The 25,443-nt window shown below is 34.8% G+C and overlaps 1 protein-coding gene across 19 annotated transcripts in view; it reads left to right on the top strand.

Annotated features, from left to right (window-relative positions):
- The window catches only part of BAZ2B (bromodomain adjacent to zinc finger domain 2B), a 384,859-nt gene that overhangs the window by 314,365 nt on the left and 45,051 nt on the right, over positions 1-25,443 (top strand). For 15 of the 19 annotated variants that reach the window (XM_079923517.1, XM_079923522.1, XM_079923521.1 and 12 more), the window contains 9 exons: positions 475-519; positions 739-765; positions 2,001-2,066; positions 11,861-12,001; positions 14,394-14,648; positions 15,613-15,827; positions 16,692-16,766; positions 17,595-17,838; positions 24,917-24,979. In XM_079923517.1, coding sequence (XP_079779643.1) covers positions 475-519; positions 739-765; positions 2,001-2,066; positions 11,861-12,001; positions 14,394-14,648; positions 15,613-15,827; positions 16,692-16,766; positions 17,595-17,838; positions 24,917-24,979 — 1,131 coding nt within the window. The remainder of the gene's footprint in view (positions 1-474; positions 520-738; positions 766-2,000; positions 2,067-11,860; positions 12,002-14,393; positions 14,649-15,612; positions 15,828-16,691; positions 16,767-17,594; positions 17,839-24,916; positions 24,980-25,443) is intronic. The other 4 variants (XM_079923516.1, XM_079923511.1, XM_079923512.1 and 1 more) reach the window with 1 other exon arrangement.

The following is a 25,443-nucleotide window of genomic DNA, read 5'->3' as shown; positions in this document are numbered from 1 at the left end:
TCCTACACAGTGATGGAAATGATATAGATGCTGTTAATCCCAGAGTGTATTTAGGGATTTATATTCAGAGTGGAGAGAGTTTTAATTAGCTAGATTTGAGGGTTGCTTCATTATGTTTTCTTTTTTTTTTTTTTTTTTTTTTTTTTTTAGTGCCAGTTGTATCTGATATGCTCTGTCTATCTAGCTAGTCAGTTCAGTGAATGGGTCATTGAAGTGTGTTTACTATTAGGTCACTGAATTTTAACTCTAAATGTCTACTGAATAAGGATCCTTGCTCCTGTCCTACAGTTTTTATATATTAGGTAGAACCATATGAAGTTGCCACTACATAAGTAAAAAATTATTGGATGTTTGCAGTTTCATATGGTTCAACCTAATGGAAGACTATAGAATCTCAGAAAAGGAACTTTTAATACTTGCTGCATGTTCTAAATATTCCCTAAAAATCCATCTTAAAAGTTTCTTATTTTTAAGGAAAAAGAAATGAGAAGACAACAAGCTGTTCTTCTAAAGCATCAGGTCTGTAGACACATAGTTATACAGTTGTCGAAATGTACATTTTATAATTTTTCTTAAATCTATTTTTGGAAAAATCTTCAAGATATTTTCTTTAAAAGTTCCAGTATAATTCCTGCTTAAATTCCTGGTTTTGGGATTGGTGTCTTTCGGGGGGTTAAAAATTGGTTTCATGACTCTGTGATTTCTGTTTCATAATGTTGTGCCAACTCTTTCTACCAGGAGTTGGAGAGGCATAGACTAGATATGGTATGGGTATGTTTATTTCTGTACATCTAACACCGCATTGTGATTTGGTTGTGATATGGTTGTCATAGCAATGCATAAAGTGTAGCACTGGCTGCTGTCATATTACATACTGCTGCATGGCTTTACAGCACAGTGCATTGCATACATCTGCTTGTCTGTCTATAAAGAAATATGGTACATTTCCAAGATTTTCAATTGAATTGGGCAGGCCTTATATAAGGCTGCTGTCTAAAAGTTTACGTTACTGATGTCACAGTGAAAGTTGGATCACTATCCAATTAGACATGACTATGACCCATATTCTCCCATCATTCTAGATGCAAAACTGCCATTGAATACAATGGGAATTTTGAGTTAGGTTGATGAGAGAATATGAAATATATTCTGGTTTTATGGACAAATTTTAGAAATTTTTAGAAATATCCCTTTGGGGGAACCACGTATATTTAATCAAAAAGAATGATTCAGTACTATAGCTATGTGACTTCTTTATTTTAAAGTAAAATGAGACTATCGAAGTAAGCTAATGCTTACCTTATTTTCATACTGTGCCTTTTAGATTCCACTTACGAGCCCATGGTGCAGCTTTTGTGGCTTTAAATAGTGCATCAAGTGGCAGACATCAGTAAACAGGAATATCCCATTTCATTGATGTTGTTATATGAATCATGCCTATAACAGCTTGAAAAAAACTTTCTAATTTGTCGGTGGCTTATTGGATTTACAAAATGATAGTGTACTTGAAATAAAAATAACTAATTCTAAAACCATGAAGTGAAAGTGAATATAAATCAATTTCTACCTGATCTAAAAATTTAAGAACAGCACAACCTTTGGTTTAATTGGCTGTAGTACATATTTGTGGTTTTTCTAATAGCAGATGTAAGGTAACTGACCTGTTCCAGCCAACCATTATGCTTTTTGTTCTGCCAGCTTTTGAAGGAGCATCACAACTGACCATAAGTAAACCTTGTATGCTTCTGTTTACACTGTCTCCATGTTCATTGCTTTACCTTTTTGCTTTTGATTGTTCTTGTATTTGCTTTCTAAACCTGAACTAAAACATGCACAGACTGGCCATTCTTGTCTTATATTTAGTATTTACTGTGACTTGTCTATAAATGCTAAACATGCTATACCGAGTTTTTTTGTTCTGTTTTGTTTTGTTTTTCCATTTGAAAATCAAACTATTAACTATGGTTGAGTTATATTCCTAATTTTATCTGGCCTAATAGGAACGAGAGAGAAGGAGACAACATATGATGCTTATGAAAGCTATGGAAGCGCGTAAAAAAGCAGAAGTAAGTTTATGTTTCTGGAAAAATATTATCTTGTCATAAATTAATATTTTTTCTTAAAACATTGGCTCTTCTAAGTATAGATTTTTTGGAGTAGGGATTGTCATGATTTACCGACTCTCATACATAAGCAAACGAAAGGTTAGAGATAGTAACCAAGTGTTAGAACATAAAAGAATCCATAGGATGGATTCCAATGTATGAGTTAATTTTCTTGGCTGAGATTTTAATTACCTTTTTAAAATATAGTGAATGGCATTCATTTGGATAAAATGAATTCTTCTTACTGTGACCAGAGTTTCACAAAATTACAGGCATGCCTAGACAAGTCCTATGTGTCCTAATTCAAACATCAGTCAGTTCAGCCATGGACTTCTGCCCTCAGAATTACTCTTTAGCATTCTATGTGTAAAATTAGGCCTAAGTACTATCTTTGAAATAGACTTTTACCATATACTTCAGAATAAGAAAATTATTGCAATAAGTCAAAATGAACTTATATGGATGTTAATAGAAATTACTTAAAGGTTAAAAAAATGTTACAAAGGAATGCATTCTGAATTAAAACAGTTGAATAGAGGTATGGCCATTATAACCAGGGCTTTGGAGTTTCAGAGACTCAAATACCTATGCTGGCTCTAAACCAACTTGCTTTAAGCTCATCAGGTTATTTCTTCTTTAAAATTGAGAAAATGATTCTGGTAGGATTATAAGATTATCAAGTGGGATAAGCATTTAATAAATAATAATTAATGAAAATGAGACTATTTGGTCTAGAAGTTGAGTGCCCTATATTTCAGTTTTTTAGCCTCAGCTGTGGCTTAAACTCTCATTACAGATTTCTGATATGAAGGCACAGTATGTGTATTGTTTAGGAACCTGGACATTGTAACCAAATGATCAGGATTTGAATTCTAATTTCATACATTCCAGCTATATGACCTTGGGCAAGTTATTTAACCGCTCTGCGATTCAGGTTTTTCATCTGTAAAATGGAGATGATACTAATTCCTATTTCATAGGGTTTGTAGTTATGATTAAATGGGTGTGTGTCTATATGAGCGTATGTGTAAAGTTCTTGGAATGGTGCCTGGCACTACATAGTGCCTACTTACTTATCACAATAAGTTATTTATTACTATGTAGGTGTTTTTTCCTTACTTGTTAATTATCCAGGGCCACTGACACCCTCTACACCTAACACAACAAGGGAATCTACACATGGATTTATAACCACAATCTCTGAAAAATGACAGGCAGGGAAAGAGAGAGAGGTGACAGATTCCAGGATTGGGCATGGCTGCGAACTCTGTTCCCTTCTGAATGCAGTGGCGGGAAGAGTAGGGAAGGGGATTAATTAAAATTCTAAAAGCTCGACCTAATATTCTCCTATCTGGAGAGATGGGAACTGAGGGAGTAACTCAGGGAAAAGACCTGGAATATCCCTCAAGAGTCAAGTTCTTCCCTGCCAGGTATTCCTCTTACCAGAAGGACCAAGAAGAACCAGGGCTTGTTATTCTGATTTTTCCTCTTGGAGAGGAAAGCTAAAGAAAGGCAGAATAATGAAAATAACCAAGAGCATTATCTCCAGACGTACTAGGATTTGGTAGAAGGGGACACCCAAGAGAATAGTAAGGATAAGATCATCCGAGGGAGTGAATGCTCAGGTTAAGAGGTACCCAAAAGGCCCAAAAGTCATGTCCTCTCTCACTGGTTTTTTTATATTTGCTCTGTGGCCTGGGAGGAGAGTAAGAAAAGCTGCTGAAGAGAGGTGAGTAAGATCTGCATTGAGTGGAAGGTAGCAACCATGGGATAAATGAAGATAATTCAAATGAAATCTTCTAAGAATCTCTCAAGACCCAAGAGCATCTTTCATAGGAAAAGGATATACCCTTGACTAGATAGAGTGAAATCAGGTACACTGCTTCCAATAAAACTTGGAAAGGGATATGAGAAACCGGGTACAGCTCTCCCTCTTCTAGCTACCTTCATCCTCAGAAAAAAAGGAACATGAATAGCATACAAAATACTCTTCAATTTGAAGTACTTTGAAATATAAAAACAATTATCAGATAAAGTGAGAAGAAACTAAAGGAAAATTAACCCACCTACATTGGAGCAATGCAAGTTCGTGATAGGGCTGCCCGTATCAAGCATGAGTAATTAGAAAAGAAATGCAAGAAAACTATTCCAAAATATCAAACCAAAAATATATGTGTGTACGCACGTGTGCATGCATGTATACATAAAGTAACAGCTTAAAGCATAATAACTTAAAGAACCTGTTTTCCCTGCTTTCATTCTTGCTTTCCTCAGCACACTCCCTATGCATTCTCCACAGAGTAGCCAGAGTGATCTATTCAAAAAAGAAACCAGATTATATCTGGATAAACACTATCCAGTGGCTTCTCATTACAATAGTAATAAAGTCCAGATTCCTCACCAGTGACATATCAGACCCACATGCTCTGACCTCTGCCAACCTCTCCAACTTTACCTCATACACTTTGTACCTTACGTACTATGTTCCAGTCATTTTTGTCTTTTTATTATTTCTAAACAAAGGGTCTTTACTGTTGCTGTTCTTCCACTGAATATTCAAGTGGTTCTTGTCTATTGTTCAGTCATAGGTCAAATATTAACTTATCAAAGAGGCCTTCCCAGAACAGAGTACATTATATGTTTTCTGTCTATATAATTTTCTTTATATAATAATAATAAAGTCATTTTACTTTATTCTAGGTGGTTTTCTTTTTTTAAACACTTAGGAACTATTATTTAAAATAACAATACAATAACATATGTTACAAATAATCCTTTATCAGGATGTTTGAGAGAATCCCATAGGTAAAGCTGAATTCTCAAAATGTTTTTATCCTCTGATAACTATAGACCTGTGAACAGGACTAGAGAATTTTACCAGATATTCAGATTTTTTTTTTTTTTTGACCACACCGTGTGGTATGCAGGATCCTAGTTCCCTCCGACCAGGGTTCAAACCGCGACCCCTGCATTGGGAGCTGTGTAGTCTTCTTAACCACTGGACTACCAGGGAAGTCCCCAGTTATTCAGATCTTAAGTTGTGTTCCTCTGTTGAATGATACCTATAGATCTTAGTAATCAGCTAAGTATGTTTTTACATTTCTTAAAAGACTGTTGTGTACACAGCATTAAATTAGATGCTGCAGGAAAAGCAAAAAAATTAAAGACGCTTTTTATCATATCAGAGAGAGAAATCTTTACAGTATAAACAGTTAAGCAGTGACTAGGCATATATTTTTACTGATAATCCAAACTTTCACCATATCTTTTACATAAACTTACACCTCCGTGAATATTAACAAACCCTTCCTATGTCTATTTGTTCATTTCTTCATTATTAATGTGCATGAGATGTAACTAGAGTAATGCCAGTAATGGGCACATCTTGGCTTCATATTCTGCCTCTTATTACCTCCTAACAGCTCAACTGCAGTTTTTTCTGTTATTAACTGTTAAAAGAACAAACTTTATTGTAAAGTTAAAGCCATATGATACTTAGGCAGGGCCAACTCAAAATTCTAAAATAGCCTATGTGTAACCCTTGATTCTAAACTTTAATACCTTTAGACATTTAATTATTAAGTTGTGAAGAAAAAAATAAGATAAACAAAAATGCTGATGTTATGGGTAATGTTTATAGAATTATGAGGTTAAAAAATTAATTGCTTTCACCTTGTTAATTAAAAATCTCTTATAACATCTGAATTTATTCTAAGAAACTCCCATAGTCATCAAAAAGGTAACACAAACACCATTTTTATGTTTCTTTGTGTACACTACACTGATCTTACTTTTTTTTTTTTTTTTTTTTGCGGTACGCGGGCCTCCCACTGCTGTGGCCTCTCCCATTGTGGAGCACAGGCTCCGGACGCACAGGCTCAGCGGCCATGGCTCACAGGCCCAGCCGCTCCACGGCATGTGGGATCTTCCCGGACCGGGGCACGAACCCGCGTCCCCTGCATGGGCAGGCGGACTCTCAACCACTGCGCCACCAGGGAAGCCCTGATCTTACTTTTTGATTTAGTGTTAACTTATTTTTCACTAAAAACATCCCAAATTTATATTGGTTCCCTAACTTAGGAATCTAATTTCTATAGTTTTTCCTTTATATAAATCTATAATTAATAAGAATATTCAGACATAAATTACCTTACTTATTATTATATTAATTTTAGTGTATCATCATAGTTCATAAATATTTTTATTATATAATGTAAGAAAGGATAATCTTTAGCCTCATGAATAAAAAAGGCTTATGTCCTAGTATAATTCAAGTCTTAATATATTTGTGCTCTCATTATTACTAATCACTGGAAACTTAGGTTGGTTTAAGCAGTGTGACAAAGTAGCTCAAAATCTCCTGTTTCATTTATAAAAACTTCAAACTATGTCAGTCACAAATTTATAAACACTTTACTCATATTATCTGAATAATCAACTGTCGTACCGTAACAGAGTCTTTTGTATATGTGTCTCCCCAAGGATCAATAAACAACAAAAGGTTGTTAAACATGCGTCTATTACAGAATGACTATGTCAGCACTTTAGGAGACAAAACCATAAAATAGAAGAGAGTAGTTCAGGTTTCAGAAACCATCTAATAATTTGCAAGCATAAAAAATGTATAACCCATTCAATGATTCAAGTCATGAGAATATTTTATAATCCTATATTTATACTAATCATTACTTAGTGAAAAATAAAAAGAATTGCTCATGTAGACAGTTTGTTTAAACAAACCCATTTTTCAGTTGAAGATATAATAAATGTACTTATATGACATACTTGTGTATTGTACTTTATATAATGTACTTAATTTCAATTTTAAAATTAAATTGTCTTTAAAAACATGTAAGGGCTTCCCTGGTGGCGCAGTGGTTGAGAGTCCACCTGCCGATGCAGGGGACACGGGTTCGTGCCCCAGTCCGGGAAGATCCCACATGCCCCGGAGCGGCTGGACCCGTGAGCCATGGCCGCTGAGCCTGTGCGTCCGGAGCTTGTGCTCCGCAACGGGACAGGCCACAGCAGTGAGAGGCCCGCGTACCTCAAAAAAAAAAAAAAAAACCATGTAAAATGATTTTATATTAACTATTCAGTAAAATGTTAAATGTCATACACGTTTAAAAGATACATGCACAATTTTGGAACGAATTATTATCAATGTAATTTAGATGTATTAAAATCTCTACTTATCTGACTCAAGAATTAACAATTTTGATTTTAATTTAGGAGACATTTGAATAGTAGTAGCTACTCTAAGAATATTTGGTGATAGTTAATCTAAAGTAAGTACAGACTTTTGTGTAATACTTTGGTGGATTTTATGAAAATGTGATAACTGGAAATTTTTACTCTTTTTAAATAGTATTTTATATTGATAGCTGTAAAATACAATAAAATATAATATAAATAATATATAATTTTATTAAAAATTTTAAATATAAGGATTTCTTTTATCATGGATTCATAATTTTTTCATTTGTTTAAACTTAATTTATTATTACATTTTAAATGTAAAAATAGGCCCTTTAAAAAAATTACCCTGATTTTTCTACTCACGCTCAATATGTGATGTAAAATAGTATCACTTTTATTCTTTATATCTGTCTTCTATAAATGGCTTATGTTATTAATCTTATTTACACTTTATTCTTCTTGCACCCTGAGGTAAATCTGTGTCTCTTAAAGAATATTTATGTCTTTGAAATTTAAGTACAGTTGCTGTGAAAAGAAATGTAATCTCCTAATTATGCCCAGAGCAAACACCTAAGAGACTCAGTAGAATCATAAAATACAGGAAACATAGGCATCTTTGCAACATGGCCTCTTAAAAATGGCCTGTTTGGCAATTTGATAAGTTGTAAAACTTTATAATAACAGATCCTCCTACCACACTCATTGCTTAGTTTTTAAACTTCTATGATTCTAAAATAGAATAAATTCATTTCATACCTTTGTTATTTTGCTATAGAGTTCTAGAAATACTTTCAGTTATGCGTTTAGAGTCCCTAAAATAATCCCTTTATGCATTTTAAATTTTCACCCTATGTATCTTAGGCTATTTAGTGTAATCTAAATTTAACACTTTTGCTATTGAAAAGTGTTGCAACTTTGAATGAAATTTAAATGACTTCTTAATTAGGATATTAGTAATATTTTGATACAGAAAATTTCATTACTATAATTAAGATGATATAAAGATATTTTATTGTAAATGACATATATACCAAGAATCTACATTTATTTCATAAATTTTTACATCTAGAAAACTGCGTAAGGACGGGGAAAGTTGGGAATAAAGGCCCAAAAAATTGGAAGGAGACATTCTAATTTGCTTGTAATTGTTTATAGTCAATCTAAAATATAGTTAAGAGCTATATTTCGTAGTCATTTGTAGACACTGTAAGTTACTGCCCTGAAATTTAAACAATGTGGCATTTGTAGATTTAATCATTCAGCAAATTAATCAATGCTTAAATAATTTTTATATGCTAATGCACACTGTATATGTCCATTAGAGACATATGATAACTATTATAGTTGGAAATAAGAACAATATTTAGACCAGTGCGAGAGGAAAATTGCACTGATACAGGCTTGAGTTGTCAGAGACAAAGATAATATTAAAAACTCTCCTGAGGGTTTCTGGCAAATTATACTGCTGGGAATTGAATAGGTCCACAAAGAGGTGCAGAAGTTGGTTCCTCTGATCTCTAGAAGTTCACACTACAGTGCGAGAGATCAACTTTAAACAAATAATTGTCACTGAGTGCAATAAATGCTGTAATAAGTTATGTGAAGCTCAAAAAAGGGAAATATTAAAACTCCTGAACTAGCTGTGGGAAAAATTAAAACACAGGCTTTATTTTCGTGTGAAGTAGGAAGGGCTATGCATTCCAGTCAGAGGGGATGACAGGTACATAAATACAATGTTGCAACTAAACAGGACCTCTGGGGTCTTGGGAGGAAGGTACAAAGAGGGGGTTAGTCAATTTTAACCTTGTGCATATACCTCTCTTGGCTTTGCTGCTTCTCCTCCTCTTCTTCGCCCTCCTCCCCCCTCTCCTCCCCCCCCCCCCCCCCGCCCCTCATGATCCATTATCATTATCATCCAAGCAGTGCCTCAAACTGGTTACACTGTTTGCTCAACACAGTTGTATCACAAAATGTGCCTAGAGTTTGGGAGATTCACTGAGAATCATGAGATAGGAGACCAGAACTTGTGTGGGGCTAGATTGTGACTGTCTTTATATGCCATTTTAAATATTAGTTGATCGTTGAGGGGATCCTAGAAGCTCTGGTTCTTTGAGAGTCATTTTATACCAAAACCACAGGATTTGTATTAGTCCTATACAATTCAGTAGAAGTCACTAAATAAATTAGTGAATAAATGCATTAAATTTAGAGACTCCGTGTTTCCCTCAAAGTATCCCATTGAGGGAGTAGATGCTTGTCTTTAAGTAATAAAGGTCCTATGAATTTTTAAGATTTCTTGCAAACCTCCATTTCATCCTAAGGTATAGATGTCACTTTTACATTCTATTCCATATTATGGACATGCTTTTTTAATTCGAAAGATACTGCATATCACTAGGTAAAAATAATAATATCCAAGAATCGTGCTTTCTCAGCTCTTGGCTGGGAATGTATTACTTCTCCACTCCTCTCTGTCTCCCCCTTGGCACGCTCTGACGCAGCAGTCAGCGTGCTGTCTTACCAGTGATAATTGAAATGGAGATGGTTAAGATATGGGCAAAAATGCTAATATACTAGAGGAAGCAATAGTGCTAGGTTAAAATTATAGGTAAGAGCTATAATTAGGTAAGACAATTAAGAGAAATTAGGAATAGGAAGGAGGTGGAGGTTTTTAATTAGGATTTGTATGCAGGATGGGAATAATGACCTTCCTAACTGGAGTACACCAATACAAGGAGGTAAGGAAACAATAGATGTTTATCAGGAATAGCAAATAGTTTGACTAAATTTACATAGACTATAACAGTGGGAGATAAGGTTGGAAAAGAAGAGAGTCCTGAATTCAAAGGTAAGGATTTGGACTTTATTTTGGCAAAAATAAAGAAAATTGAAAGATGTATGTGGTAATAGTTTAGAATTGCCTGTTGATTCTACCATTATTTCTCCTCTAATAAATAAGAGTTGTATTTGATTGGATTGTGGGCAGAGGACAATGAGATATAACCTCACACCTGTCAAAATGCCTATTATCAAAAAGACAAGAAGTAACAAGTGTTGGCAAGGATGTGGAGAAAAGGGGATGTTTGTCCACTGTTGGTGGGGATGTAAACTTGTGCAGCCACTATAGATAACAATATGGAGGTTTCTCAAAAACTTAAAAATAGAACTACCACATGATTCAGCAATCCCACTCCTAGGTATTTATCCAACGAAAATGGAAACACGAACTCGAAAAGATACATGCACCCCCATGTTCACTGCCTCACTATTTACAATCGCCAAGACATGGAAGCAACCTCTGTGTTCATCAATAGACGAATAGATAAAGAAGATGATATATATATGTATATATACAATGGAATATTACTTAGCCATAAAAAAGCATGAAATCTTACCATTTGCGATAGCGTGGATGGACCTGGAGGGTATTGTCTTAAGTGAAATAAGTCAGACAAAGACAAACACCATATGATTTCACTTATATGTAGAACCTAGAAGGCAAAACAAACATAAAACAGAAACAAGCTCGTAGATACAGAGAACAAACTAGTGGTTGCCAGAGGGGAGGGGGATTACGGGGAATGGATGAAATAGGTGAAGGAATTAAGATGTCCAGTTATAAAATAAATAAGCCATGGGGATGTAATGTACAGCATAAGGAATATAGTCATTAATATTGTAATAACTTTGTATGGTAACTAGACTTGATTATGGTGATCATTTCAGAATGTATAAAAATATCGAATCACTGTGTTGTACACCTAAAACCAATATAATTTTGTAAGTCAGTTATACTTCAGTTTAAAAAGAGAATTGTATTTGATGTGTGACGATAAAGTAATGACACCAGTATTATTATAGAAAGTCACTTCTTCCAAAAGAATGCCATACTCTACAACAGGGAAACAGGATGATTATTTCCATATTGTTGCCATTACCCAAAATAATTTTAAAGCTTTTGGAATTGCCTTCAAAACCCATTTTACATTATTTTAAATGTTGTTTAGAGTGGTAAATAATATTTTTATTTCATCATAGGTGCACGTCTTAAGACTAGCTAATTCACTTTGAAAGAACTGCGTTTGCAGATTCAAACATGTTGCTTCCATTTTCATGCTGTAAATCTTTTCTTGCTTCCTTGAGCTACACAAAAATTTTTGTTCATACTAGTTAACTTTTTTTTATGAATATTTACTTGCCCATGTGCATTTTATATACCTGCTTTTATTAATAACTATTTTATTCTCATATTATAACCTGGGAAAGGATTGAATAAATTTTGAATAATGAAATAATCTGGGTTGAAACTAATATTGATATTTTGTATATGTATGTATATATACATACAGTCATAAGATTATTTTGAAACTCAAAAGGTGAAAACGCTGAAAAGCAAAATACGTCATTGTTTCTATGTAATTCCAAGTCTATTCCTAAACATCCTAAGAGAATTTTTTTCATGGAAATAACACTTTGATTACTTTTTAAATTTTAACTGGAGGTTTTTTAAACACGTATAATGATTAAACAGAATATGTGGACATGGTTTTCTTTTTAAGGAAAAAGAACGGTTAAAGCAAGAAAAACGTGATGAGAAAAGATTAAATAAAGAACGTAAACTAGAGCAACGAAGATTAGAATTAGAAATGGCAAAGGAACTAAAGAAGCCTAATGAAGACATGTGCTTAGCAGACCAAAAGGTAATTTATCAAGTAAACCATTTCATTAATAAATTTAATTTTTTCTGTGTTCTCACCTGATTCCTTTGCCAGAGCTGCCGTTATGAAAGCCTTGTGTTTTTAGCTGGAGCAGTGGATTTCCAAGTCTAGGTCAATCTGTCCCTCCTGGATGGCCACGAGTAAACCTCTCTAGAGCCCTGTGCTGATAATGGCAGTTCTTAATATACAAACGGAGCACTGCAAACCTTTTTAATTTAAGTAGAAATACTACAGAAATCTATAAAAATGAATTATAGAAATAGATAGGATTTCTGTGTTTCATTTGGTCCTTCCCAGGCATTTAGTTACAGAAAGATCTAACTCCTCCCCCATGCCTCCATGGATGTTTAAATAAATTAGGATTTATAATCTATAACCTCCTTCAATGCTTTAGTGATGGTAGCTAACTATTGAGTATGTCTAGTACATGCCAGGCCCTATGCTAAGTGCTTTAAATGAATTTTCTCATTTAATCCTCACCACAATCCTATAGGACTGGTATTTATGCCCATTTACAGATGAGAAAACTTGAGACACAGAGAGGTTAAGGAACTTGCTCAACATTATACAGCTCATAAGTGGCAACTTGGATGCAGTCCCCAGTTTTTTAAACTCCAGAGCCCATACTGTTTATGATCCTGAAAGCCAAGAAATGTATCCAAGCAAAGTACCTCATGTGTGTTTTCTCTTCCATCATGCTTCACAGATTTATAATGTTGCTAAAATACAGAAAAGTAGCAACTTGGAAAGAGCAAAATCACCGTGATAACTGGCATGATTTCACATACTTATGAACAGAAATTAATTATGTTTGGCTATAGTTAAGAAGATAGTATTCCTAGAAAATTATACAATAATGTATATCATATCTATAATACTGTCTCAGTAATAGAATATTATACTTGGTCAATAGCATCTATATTTACTTACATGCCATATGATATACAGATAGTGCTTGTCTCTTGATTATGTAAGCTCTTTTCTAAAGTGCTTAAAGCAAACTTTAGTACCCAAGTGGAAAATTTAATGATACTAATATTCTATTTATTTACCTAGCATAAATGTTTCTAAATAAAAGTGAAAGTATACATTCTAGTTTTAGTCAATTGGATGTTTAAAATTTCCTAAGCACAGAATGGGTATAGTGGTTAGTCAACACGTTTAATAAGCTCCTGGTGAGCAATTTTTTTAATCCTAAGTGAGCTTTATTTTCTTGCTAATCCTAAATGATCTTTTTTTAATCCTAAATTGTCCTAAGTGATCTTTTGTTTTCATTTAAATTCATATGCACTATATCAAATATTTGTAAGTCCATTTTAAGCCTTACTGTCGTTAGCTTTGTTATATAAATTTTTAGAATCATATGGAAATGTGTATGTCTGATCTGATTCAGGAAAAAAGAAAACTCAGAATTAAATGGTTTTCATATGTAACAAAAGATTTGTATGATATCAGCAACTGTCCCTAGTTCTGTGTTTCCACACACTATTAGTAGAAAAAGTCTTTGGTTAGTTATTTCAGCAAGCACAGAGTGGAGGAAACGTTTTTGAACAAGGGCAAATTTAGATAAATAGAAATATTTACAAGGCACATTTTTCTCAATCAGAATTGAAAGTACTATTATTGAATCCCATTCATGGACAAAAATGTTTTTAATTTAGGTTACTTATTTATCTAACTTCTAAAATGTCCATAACAACTGATAATACAGTTAGTCATTAAAATGTTAATATGTGAGCATATTTGAGAAATAGCAAGAGAGCTCTCTAATTTTAACACTGAAATTCAATATTTCGCTAATATACGGGAAACCTAAAGACTGATAGTTGCAGTATTACTGGGTTCTTGATAGGGTCATGGGTTCTGGTCATGTGGACCTAGTAATTTATCTGCAGTCATTAACTAAAGATGGTACTCTCTCCAACCATACGGCACACAGATGCACACTGTTAACTTCTGAGCTCCCAAAAAAGTGTGAATTATAAATCAATCTACATCAGTAGAAGAAACTATTGCATATGCCCTACTAAGTATGTCCATGATAAAGTACTTTTGAGATGTTTATTTCTTATGTTACCTGATTTTTGGTCCAGTTGTATAACGTGTGTTTTATCAATACCTAAGTTAAAATTAGTGTTCTCTTTTGCAGAGATCTAAGTTCATGTTGAGTTCAACCAAAATTTATTAGTGGTTACTTGTGTTCAGGATTCTATGCTTAGTACCATGGGGTTATAGAAATGCCCCCAGGGAATTTACAGTCCAGCGGGAAGACCACTGGTATAACGCAAGAGAAAAATAGCAACTTACTTTACTTCAGGAGCTATAAAATCATGGCTTTTTGAACTACTTTTTCTCTCTTTTCTTTTATTTTCAGCCTTTGCCAGAGTTGCCTCGTATTCCAGGACTTGTTCTCTCTGGAAGTACATTTTCAGACTGTCTGATGGTGGTGCAGTTCTTACGAAACTTTGGTAAAGTTTTGGGCTTCGATGTGAATATTGATGTTCCAAACCTGAGTGTTCTTCAAGAGGGATTGCTAAATATAGGAGACAGCATGGGTGAAGTACAAGACTTGCTTGTGAGGCTCCTCTCAGCTGCTGTATGTGATCCAGGTCTAATTACAGGATACAAGGTAAAAAAACCCAAAATATAATTTTTTTAATTTGTACTATCAGTGCATTGATAGCTGGCTTTAGTGTATTAGCAGAAGATTGTACAAACATCCAATTTTTTCTACATAACTTCGTACAAAGTTAAAGGTAGATTGGTACAACTGGTGCAAACTTAGAAAAACCTGGTTCACAAAGCCTAAGGAATGTAAATCATTACCAGATTACTTTCTTTCCCTCTAGCTTTTGGTAAAAAGCAATCTGATTTAAGGAAATACCTAAGTGATATTCAGCAAAACAGAGAACTCTTAATTCATAAAGCAATTAACTTATGTGTGCCTTCTGAAATTATACTGTGTTCTCTCTGAAACACTATGAATAACCGAGGCTAATCAAGGCCCCTACAGACCAGCATGTTAAGATACTGTACTGCTAAGTGGATACTCAATAATTCAAATTTATCTTAATTCCAATTAAGATACACATTTCAGTCAGCTTTGCTCTAGGTAATGTAGAGAGAATCTTCCAGATGCACCTGTTACTTTTTTTTCCATCTCCCTATTCATTCAGCATACTAGGCAATAAAATCCGTGACACCATAGAGCAAGAAAACACATTGCTAGTACTTTTCAACCTCTCCCCCACTACTACTGGTAGAGCCTGGAAAAGCTTGGGATAGTGTCTGTAGTCAAAGAAGGTATGGTGAGACCATTTTTAGCCACAAGTTTACATACCCTTCCCCCCACCAAACTTTTTAACCAAGAGTTTGAAGAAGGAAGAGAAAAATTACAAGTACTTGAAAACTTGTCTATCATCTGTTGACTAAATGACGTTGAACGTCATGTTTTATCGCCACTTCATCAAAAATGTGAATAAAGCCCTTGTCAGTAATACCTAAATCATATAATACCAATATTTAAAAGTCTTATTGTTTATATCTTATGAGTCGTTGTGGTCAATACTGATAAAAATGCCAACCTTTTATAGGCCAAAACAGCTCTTGGAGAACATTTGCTGAATGTTGGTGTGAATCGAGACAATGTTTCCGAGATTTTGCAAATTTTTATGGAAGCACACTGTGGACAAACTGAGCTTACTGAAAGCCTGAAGACCAAAGCTTTTCAGGCTCACACTCCAGCACAGAAAGCCTCAGTTCTGGCTTTCCTGATCAATGAACTGGCGTGCAGCAAGAGTGTGGTGAGGTAAGCATATGCCCAGACATTTCTGGTGATTCTTTTCTGTTTTGAATTTGTCTGGTCACAAAGTAATACAAATTGCTTATAGAAAATTTTGAAGTTACAGACTACCACAAAGAAAAAGATTAAAATTACACTAATCTCACCATTCAGAGATGACTACTGCTAATAATGTTTCAATGTATTTCTTTGCAGTCTATTGGAAAAGAAATTTTGAATCATACTGTGTATAGTCTTTGTAACCCGTTTTGTTTATTTGGTAATTTTGTTATTTATTTGTATACTGAAGTGTAAGCAGGTTTTTCTTGCTATGGCTCCAGAATCCAGCACTGTTGCAAAAACCTAGAATTTTTCTTTCATCTTTTGATGATAAATGACTACTTGATTTTCCTTAGTAGCTGCCATTTGTAGAATTATCTACCTACTTTTTATCATGTGCTGATACAATCTTAATATTATTTATTTATTGTGTATTAATTTGCACTTAAAAAAAAGTACTTAATCTCATTTCAGAGTCAAAGTAAGTCCTCCACTATAGTATTTGAAGATTTGGTGAACAAATTCCATGTTCATCTTGTTCTTACTGTTCATTATTTTACAGATTTTAATTATGTTACTTTTATTCCTTAACCTTTCTAGGAAAATAATCAATCCAAACATTTCAGAGCCATGCATTTCTACCATTGCTGGGCATCTCTAAGTTTTCTACGCATCTCTTAGCTATGTATTAATATAATTTTTCATTTGTTTTTGCTGTTCATTGGCAATCATCATTTGTACTTACCCCAAAACTGCATCATTTTGCTTACCAAATTAATGTATTGCATAATGGATTAATATATGTCTTCTAATAAACTTTTGCATTGGCAGTGAAATCGACAAGAACATTGATTACATGTCAAATTTGAGGAGAGATAAATGGGTGGTAGAAGGTAAACTCCGCAAGTAAGTCATGTTTTATTAAAACTAATATACTGTTTTCCTTTTTTTGCAAGTTTCTGAGTAAAACATACAAATTGCAAAGGTAGAATTTAAACTTTATTTTGTCTAAGAATTAGAAAAGGTAAAGCTTAATTAAGATGAGATATGAAACTAATAGAACTCAGTGCCAGAATTTTCAGCAGACAAAAGATATAATGATATTCACTGAGCTCATATGCTTCAAACTTAGAAGAAAGTCAGTTTATCTTTTTTCTTTCAAAGAAGTCAAGCAATCACATATTCTAAGATTGTTGTTGCTATCAGGTTATTTTTGTCACAAATAGAATCTGTTTGGAACTACTACTTTTTTCCTTAATTGCTTTCTAATTAAAGTTTGCTTTTATAGAGGGCCTAACGTATCCAAATGTATTCAGCATTAAAACTTAATTAGCTTCCTGCTAGGAAATATAATGCTGAAATTATTCAGCTTCTGTGTTAAGAGGATAGTTTCTTTGCAGTAACTTGAATTGAAACTTATTCAGTCAGATAGTATAGGATCAGGTCTTACCACTTGGCCATTCCTGAGTTAATCTTCTCAGTTTTCTGGTTTTTTAAAAAATGTATTCTAATTCCAAAGAGATAGCCAGAATAATTCTTGAATGTTAATATATTTTGTAGTTTCTGGGAACATACTTCTTAAGTTTCTTTCATGCTAATTTTTATTGTCATTCATTTATTGATTAGTGTGAGAGAAATACCATAAGGTATTTTTGCTTACAACTCATAGTATGCTCTTCAAAAAGTATAAGAAGAAGGCTTTTCTTCCATGTCATCATTTTTTCATACTTAAAGGCTCAGAATCATTCATGCTAAGAAAACAGGCAAAAGAGACACTTCAGGTGGCATTGATCTTGGAGAAGAACAGCATCCACTGGGCACACCCACTCCAGGACGCAAACGAAGAAGGAAGGGAGGAGATAGTGATTATGATGATGATGATGATGATGATAGTGATGACCAAGCTGATGAAGATGATGAGGATGAAGAAGATAAAGAAGACAAAAAAGGAAAGAAGACTGAGATCTGTGAAGATGAGGTAATCAAATTTAGGTCGATTTCAATACTTAACTAATATTACATAACATATTGAAAATAACACAGAATTTGAAGTCAAATAGATTTGGGTTTGAATTTCGTTGTCACACTTGACTCAGTTTCTTCATCTGAAACTGAATATTATAATATTCACCTCAAAGTTTTTTGTGATGGTTAGGTAAATATTGAGTAGAATACAATGCCTTCTATACCTAGAGGGCATTTACATTGAATAAAAGAAGTTAAATTTTCCTGTTTATATAATGAGAGTTCTCCAGAGAACTATTCAGATTCTTAATTTTAGGTATCCTTTTTCATTCTATCTATTTAACATGCTATCTTACATTTATTTTGTACAATACTTCATGCCTTAAAAGTGTTGTCAAGTTTAATGAAACTGATGTATTTCTCAAAGCCCAATTTATTAAGTGCCTAGCTCTAGGCTTTTTTTCTTTTCCCTTTTTTTTTTTAGCTCTAGGCATTTTTGATCAAAGTCCCCTCTCAATTTACAGTCTCACTGAGGAAGATTTACAGTAAGAAAATGTAATGTGTTAAGTGTTAACTGCTTTGATAGCAGTATTTACAATGTACTAGGCAGGTACGAAGGAAGGACATTGAACCTTTCTGAGGAATAAATTTTCACAAAGGCTTTCTGGACTCATTAGCTGAGGCTACAAGTTGGACTAAATGTTAACCTAGAGAAGAATCCAGGAATCCATGGAAAAATCTTCAAGCAGAGAGAACAGCATGAGCAAGGGCGCAGAAGCCTTGAAACCACAACGTGCTTTAAGCGACTTACAAGTGCTCTAGTGTTACGAGACAGCTTCACATGCCACAACTGTGAACTCGGATTTTATAGTTTTGTGGTAATAGGAAGCCACTGAAGGTTTATAAGTGAGGGAATGACATTGGCAGACTGGATTTTTTTCATTGGCTCACTATGGCAGCTCTGTGGAAGATAGAAATAGATTTGAATAGAACAAGATCAGAAGTAGGAAGATCAATCAGGAGATATTGCAGTAGTTTAGGTGAATTACGAGGGGTCTGAAACTGGACTAAAGGAAGGAAAGGATTCAATAAATATTTAGGAGGAAAAATGAGTAGTATCTGAAGATGGACTGTGTAGGTTGATGGAGGGAGAGGTAGGATTGATACCAGCTATCTGGCTTGGGGACTGCTTGCTCTGCTATTGTTGCCATTAACTGAGACAGAGAAATCAGAAGGAGCAGAGGAAATAGATGACAGGGGAGAAAGGGAATATGGAACAGATAACTGAAGATAGGAGATGATGGTAGGTTTATTTTGGACATGTTGAGTTTGAGGTGCCTGTTCAGAAGCTCAGCAGTCGGTTGGATTTAAGAATCTAAAGTCTGGGGACTTCCCTGGTGGTGCAGTGATTGAGAGTACGCCTGCCGATGCAGGGGACACGGGTTCGTGCCCTGGTCCGGGAAGATCCTACATGCTGCGGAGCGGCTGGGCCTGTGAGCCATGGCCGCTGAGCCTGCGCATCCGGAGCCTGTGCTCTGCAACAGGAGAGGCCACAAGAGTGAGAGGCCCGCGTATCGCAAAAAAAAAAAAAAAAAAAAAAAGAATCTAAAGTCTGGAGAAGAGTTTAGTCTTGAAAGTGTAGATCTGGAAGTTATTAGCACATAGACAATAGTTTAAAATAATGAGTTGGATAAGTTTGCACAGCGGGATTGGTTTATTAATTAGAGTAGTGGACTGAGGTTGGAACCCCAGGGAATGTCAATATTTAAGAAGAGCCCACAAGGCTTCTTGTTGAAGAAGGAACAAAGATGTAGAAAATTTCTGTAGTGGGTCAGGGATTTCCAATACCAAGACCACCTCCAGAGTCAGAGCGATTCACTAGGATGACTCACAGAAATCAGCATCTAGTCATGCCATGGCTACAAGTTATTACAGCAAAAGGAAACAAAGCAAAACCAGCAAAGAGAAAGGCATATGGGCCAAAGTCCAGAGGAAACCAGGCCCAGCTTTCAAGAGTCTTTTCCCAGTGGAGTCACACAGGATGGGCCTAACTCTCCCAGCAGTGAATTGCAACAATCTGTGAAATGCTGTGTTCTAAGGAAGCTCATTAGAAACTCTGTGCCCAGAGTTGTTTATTCAGGACTGGCCACATAGGCACCCTCTGCATAACATGTGCCAAATTCCAGATTCCCAAAAGAAAAGTAGATGTTCAGTATAACCCACATTGTTAGCACAGTTTAGGTCCAGTGAGCTATTCTTATCAGTTAGGGTGGGGGAACCCCCCAAAATTCAAGTTTCCAGACACTAGCCAAGGGCAAACTTTGTAAGCCGACCTTTCAAGGGCCTACAGTGTTAACTCTCTTCTACACATGTCATAATAATAAAAATCAAGAAACTTGAACATTTTAAAAAGGAGGGAATGATAAACAATGTTAAGGGAGCAGGGGCCTAGTGTGACGAGGACTGAAAGCGTTCGTTGTATTTGGCAACACAGAGGTCATTGGTAACCAGTGCCAGCACCGTTTCGTTGGAAGGATGAGAGCACAAGCCAGGCTATGATTGATTGAAAACAATAGAAAGTAAGAAAGTAAACTTAACTATTTCAAGCATTATGCCTCAAAAGAAAGGGTAGTTCCTAGAGGCAGACAAAGACCAAGGATTTTTCAGATGCAGAAGGTTTGAGATGATTTTTGGTTGAAGGGAAAGAGCCAATTAAATAAGAGAGGGGCACTGAAGATTAAAGAGAGGAAGAGAATAATTAATGATATAAGGTCCCTAAAAATATTGGAGGGGATTCAATTAAGGTAAAGAGAGGGGCTAGCGTTTTTTTTTTTTTCGGTACGCGGGCCTCTCACTGCTGTGGCCTCTCCCGTTGCGGAGCACAGGCTCCAGACGCGCAGGCTCAGCGGCCATGGCTCACGGGCCCAGCCGCTCCACGGCATGTGGGATCTTCCCAGACTGGGGCACGAACCGCGTTCCCTGCATCGGCAGGCGTACTCTCAATCACTGCACCACCAGGGAAGCCAGGGGCTAGCTTTGAAGAGCAGGCTAAAGGGAAGAAGGCAAGGTCACAGAGAGGGTGTGTGTGTGTGTGTGTGTGTGTGTGTGTGTGTGTGTAAGGGAAACTACCATAAGCCATGGAAATGGACATATATAAAAGGGAGATAAAGGTTGATGTTTACCTTTTACCAGAAAAGAATGCTAGAAATATTGATAAGGTTGCAGAATGGCATTCAGAAAACAATATACAGCCAACTATTCCTTCTGCCCTTGATGCCAGGAGTATTTAGCTAAGGAAGTCTAGAAAGAACTCTTCTCCTTTCTTGTATCAACTCAGTACTGCTGGAGAAATAAAGAAAGAAGACTTAGAGAGATGAATTATTGATGGAATGGGTGAAAATAATATCTAATCAAGACCAATGACAAATTACTGAATCAAATTTTTTACTAAATCTGGATAATAATATAATTTATAAGATCATGTGCTATACAATTTCTCGTAAGTAAAAATAGCATAAATACAAAATGTTTTCATAAATTCCACCACCCATGTTATATTTTAAACCAGAATGATAAAAATCGTTAGAGTGAGCTTTACTTCTCTTAAGAGTACCAGGCTGAAAAGGAGACTACACTGAGATTCCTTGCAGAAATTACTTCATAATGTTGTATTTCTGAAACCACTTGATCAAATACTTTCATGCTGTGACAAATAATGTGCAGGGTATATAATTTGGGTATCAGTATTGTAATTACCCAAAGATACTATTTATAACCAATCTGCTTCATTTGGCAAGTAGAACTGTTTCCACAGCAGGAATTAAACTTTTCTGACCAATACTAATCACCTTTTTATAGAATTAGCATCCCTTTTCAGCACTTAATATTATAAATTGTTTTAAGGTGTTAACTCTCATAAATTTGACAGCCTTGTGTTGGGACTTCAGTATCTTCTACTGGGTGGTCATCCCACTAAATTGGAATTTATTTACAGAAATTATGTGTTTCACCTGGCCTTTTTCACATGGAGAATTAACAAACTATGCATTTGTTTTTCTTTAAGGGAGATGAAGACTATTAAAAATCAGTACTAATGATTTAAACATCATTTTTAATATTTTAAGATGGATGTGTCATTTAAAGTAGTCATTTTTAATGAATGTTGAATTATAGAATTAATTAGAGTGATCAAAATCCTGGCAAATGTGTATTTGTTATTAATGTGAGAAAACAGTTTAAAAACATTTGAAAATAATGAATATTTTAGGACCTAAGAAACCAAATTAGCATTTCCTTTAAATGATTTGAGAGTTTTTCTTTATCATGAAGAAGTGGTAACCACTTATCAATTTCCTAATAAAATTAAAGGTTAACTATTTAATGAACCTTATTGATAAGATTATCCTCTGAAAATAGGTCTGGCCTCTTGATTAAAGTATAGGTAGAGTGTCAGTAATTATACTCCTTAAAGGGCTAATTGCAGGAGCCTTTCCATTGAGACCCGTGTGATCCCTTTCAATTAGAAGATACTGCCCTGAGACTAAGTCCCAGCCCTCTGTCTCAAGGGTGATTCCCACTTTTCTTCACTCTTCATTCCTTCAACACATGGACTCTTTCCCAAATACTTAGGTTTGTGTTGAAATCTATGTGAGCTTTAACCTCACAAGTTGCTGTGGAGGAGGCTATGTGGACAATTAAACTTTGATATGTAGTGACACATACAACAGCCTTCTCTTCTGATTGGGAAACCATGGGGAACCATGGCAGGGATAGATTCTGCGTTCTTAGCTTTGTAGTTATTGCCTTTCTCTCTGGCCTTTCAAATTCCTTCATATCTCTTAAATTATAAGGACTATTAGCCAAAGCTCCTTTAAATAAAACTCTAGTAGATATTTTACTTCTTTTTCATCATAAGAAAAGTCTTAGAACTGGTAGTTAGCTAATTTGGCTGTTACATAGCTACTTTGATGTCTTATTTCAAATATTTGTTGATACAGTTGATTTTTATGTAAGCAAATTTTCAAACATCCTGCTGGTCAAACGGTCACTATACAATCATATAGCTATTAAATATCTATTTAATTGAAGAGTCAAGGTTTAAGGGTCATTGAGCCTGTTCTCTTTTAAATAGAAATGATGTATATATGGAATCTTAAAAAAAAATGGTTCTGAAGAACCTAGGGGCAGGACAGGAAAAAAGACGCAGAGATAGAGAATGGACTTGAGGACACGGGGAGGGGGAAGGGTAAGCTGGGACGAAGTGAAAGAGTAGCATTGACATATATACACTACCAAATGTAAAATAGATAGCTAGTGGGAAGCAGCTCATAGCACAGGGAGATCAGCTCGGTGCTTTGTGACCACCTAGAGGAGTGGGATAGGGAGGGTGGGAGGGAGGGAGACGCAAGAGGGAGGAGATATGGGGATATATGTATATGTATAGCTGATTCACTTTGTTATACAGCAGAAACTAACACAACATTGTAAAGCAATTATACTCCAATAAAGATGTTTAAATAAATAAATAAATAGAAATGATGTTATTATTACCACAAATAATATGCCTAAATGCCTTTGTAAATTGGTCCCCTAAATTTGGGTAAAGAATAGATAGAGAATGGTAAAACTATTGAAGTTTTCCTTTCACTTCTTTCTGTTGGCGAGATAACTATACTGGTTTAGAAATATCTGTTCATGAGGGTGGTTGGTGGCAGTGTGGCTTTTTTAAAAAGCATATAGAAAGTGAACATCAAAAACAATTGCTTATGTTTTTTAAACCTGAGATGTACCTACATTTTCTAATTAAAGGACAACTTTCAGAAAGAAGGAAAGTAACCTTATTTATATATTATGTACCAGGAACTCTGTTAGTTGCTTTCAGATCTGTTCTTATTTAGTCCTCACAAAAATCCCATGTTACAGATAATGTTATCACAAGATAATGTTATCACCAATTTACAGATCAGGAAACAGTTTTAGAGGAGTTAAATAATTTGCCTATATGAAATCGTGCAGCTGAGGTCCAAAGAAGCACATATACTTTATATTATGTCATGCTTTCCCTCTAAAACATATACTTTGGGTGTAGCTTTCCTATATTCATTTTGTAGAATGAAAAATTTTATATAATCACAAAATTTCTATTTATGAAATCAGTACTCTATATAGTAGGGATTATTTTTCTTCTAAAAGCTCAATGTGTTCAAAATATAACTTACCCTTTTTTGCTCTAAAATGACTCTTTCAGTTAATGATACCAATATTTCTGCAGTCTCCCAGATTTAAACCCTTAATATCATAATTTACTCCTTCCTTCATCTCCCTCACCCATTTCTGCCTTGTATCCGTGAGCTGCCAGGACTTAACAGTTCTGACTATGTACTATCTCATATCCATTTCCTTTTCTCCTTTTCTATTTCTTTTATCCTAGTACGACCCACATCCTCTTTTCCTCTTGAATCATTGCAACAATTCGCTAACTAGATTTGCCAACTGTAGTCCTTTCCCTGCTCCAGGCCATCTTACAACTATTACCATACTAATCTTTGTAAAGCATAGTTCTGGTATTTAATCTCCCTCAAAGGATCATATTATTGTCCATTGCCAAGCACTTACAGCTCTAGATAATTTAGCCCTAAACTCATCTGTGCCTCATCTCCCCACCTTACGTCTTCAGGTCAAACTCTTTCTGAAATGCCCTGTCCTCTTTTCTCTGATCAATCAAATCCTAACAATTCTTCAGTAGCTAATTAAAACATAACTTCTTCCATATAGCCTCTCTTGGTATAGGTTCCCACTAGAAGTAACCTCACCCTTCCCTGAGCTCCATGACTCTTAATCTCCACCTCTCTTGAGGTCCTTATAGCTTTCTGCTGTTTGGCAGTTTTTATTTATTAGTGTAATGTTTTATGTGTCTCCCTACCAGATTAACACTTTATCGGGAGCAAGAACTGATATTGATATTCTCATTTCCATGGTGCCTATCCTAGTACTTTGTATATAGGAAGGAAGCTTTCATTAAATATTTACTGATTGACTGAATAAATAAATCTTAAAAACAGGTAAATGATACTGTATTTTGTTATGTATAGGATGAAGGTGACCAAGCAGCAAGTGTTGAAGAGCTAGAAAAACAGATTGAAAAACTGAGTAAAGTAAGCACTTTTCAGATTACAGTTTATTTATTTATTTATTTATTTATTTTGCAGCATTTCAAAAATCCACCTTGTATGGGATTAGTTTTTCTGGTTGCTAAATAAAAACAAGCTTTTTTGTAACTAGCTAAAATGAGGAGATTTAGAAACATTCTCACAATTAAACCTTAAAAGTTTAATGCCAAGGTTAAAAACTTGCCTCTTAAGACATGGTACTAAATTTCACCAGGGCTTCTATTCTTCAGGTCTTCTTTTAAGTATAAAATACCAATAAATGCATGGTTTTATTTCTTGGAATTAATTACTTTAAAAATTCAGTCGAATTTTATGATAATAGTTTTGGCAGCTCATGTTTTATTTTATATTAGTACATTTGTGGGTTTTATTTTCAATGGATTTGTAAACTATAAATGTTTATGAACTTCTCATTAAAAATTGAATTTCAGTAGTATTAATGAAGTTTT

This window comes from Stenella coeruleoalba (assembly GCF_951394435.1).
Source record: "Stenella coeruleoalba genome assembly, chromosome: 6".
In the NCBI taxonomy this organism is placed as follows: domain Eukaryota; kingdom Metazoa; phylum Chordata; class Mammalia; order Artiodactyla; family Delphinidae; genus Stenella; species Stenella coeruleoalba.
This window is presented reverse-complemented; position numbering and strand designations above follow the sequence as displayed.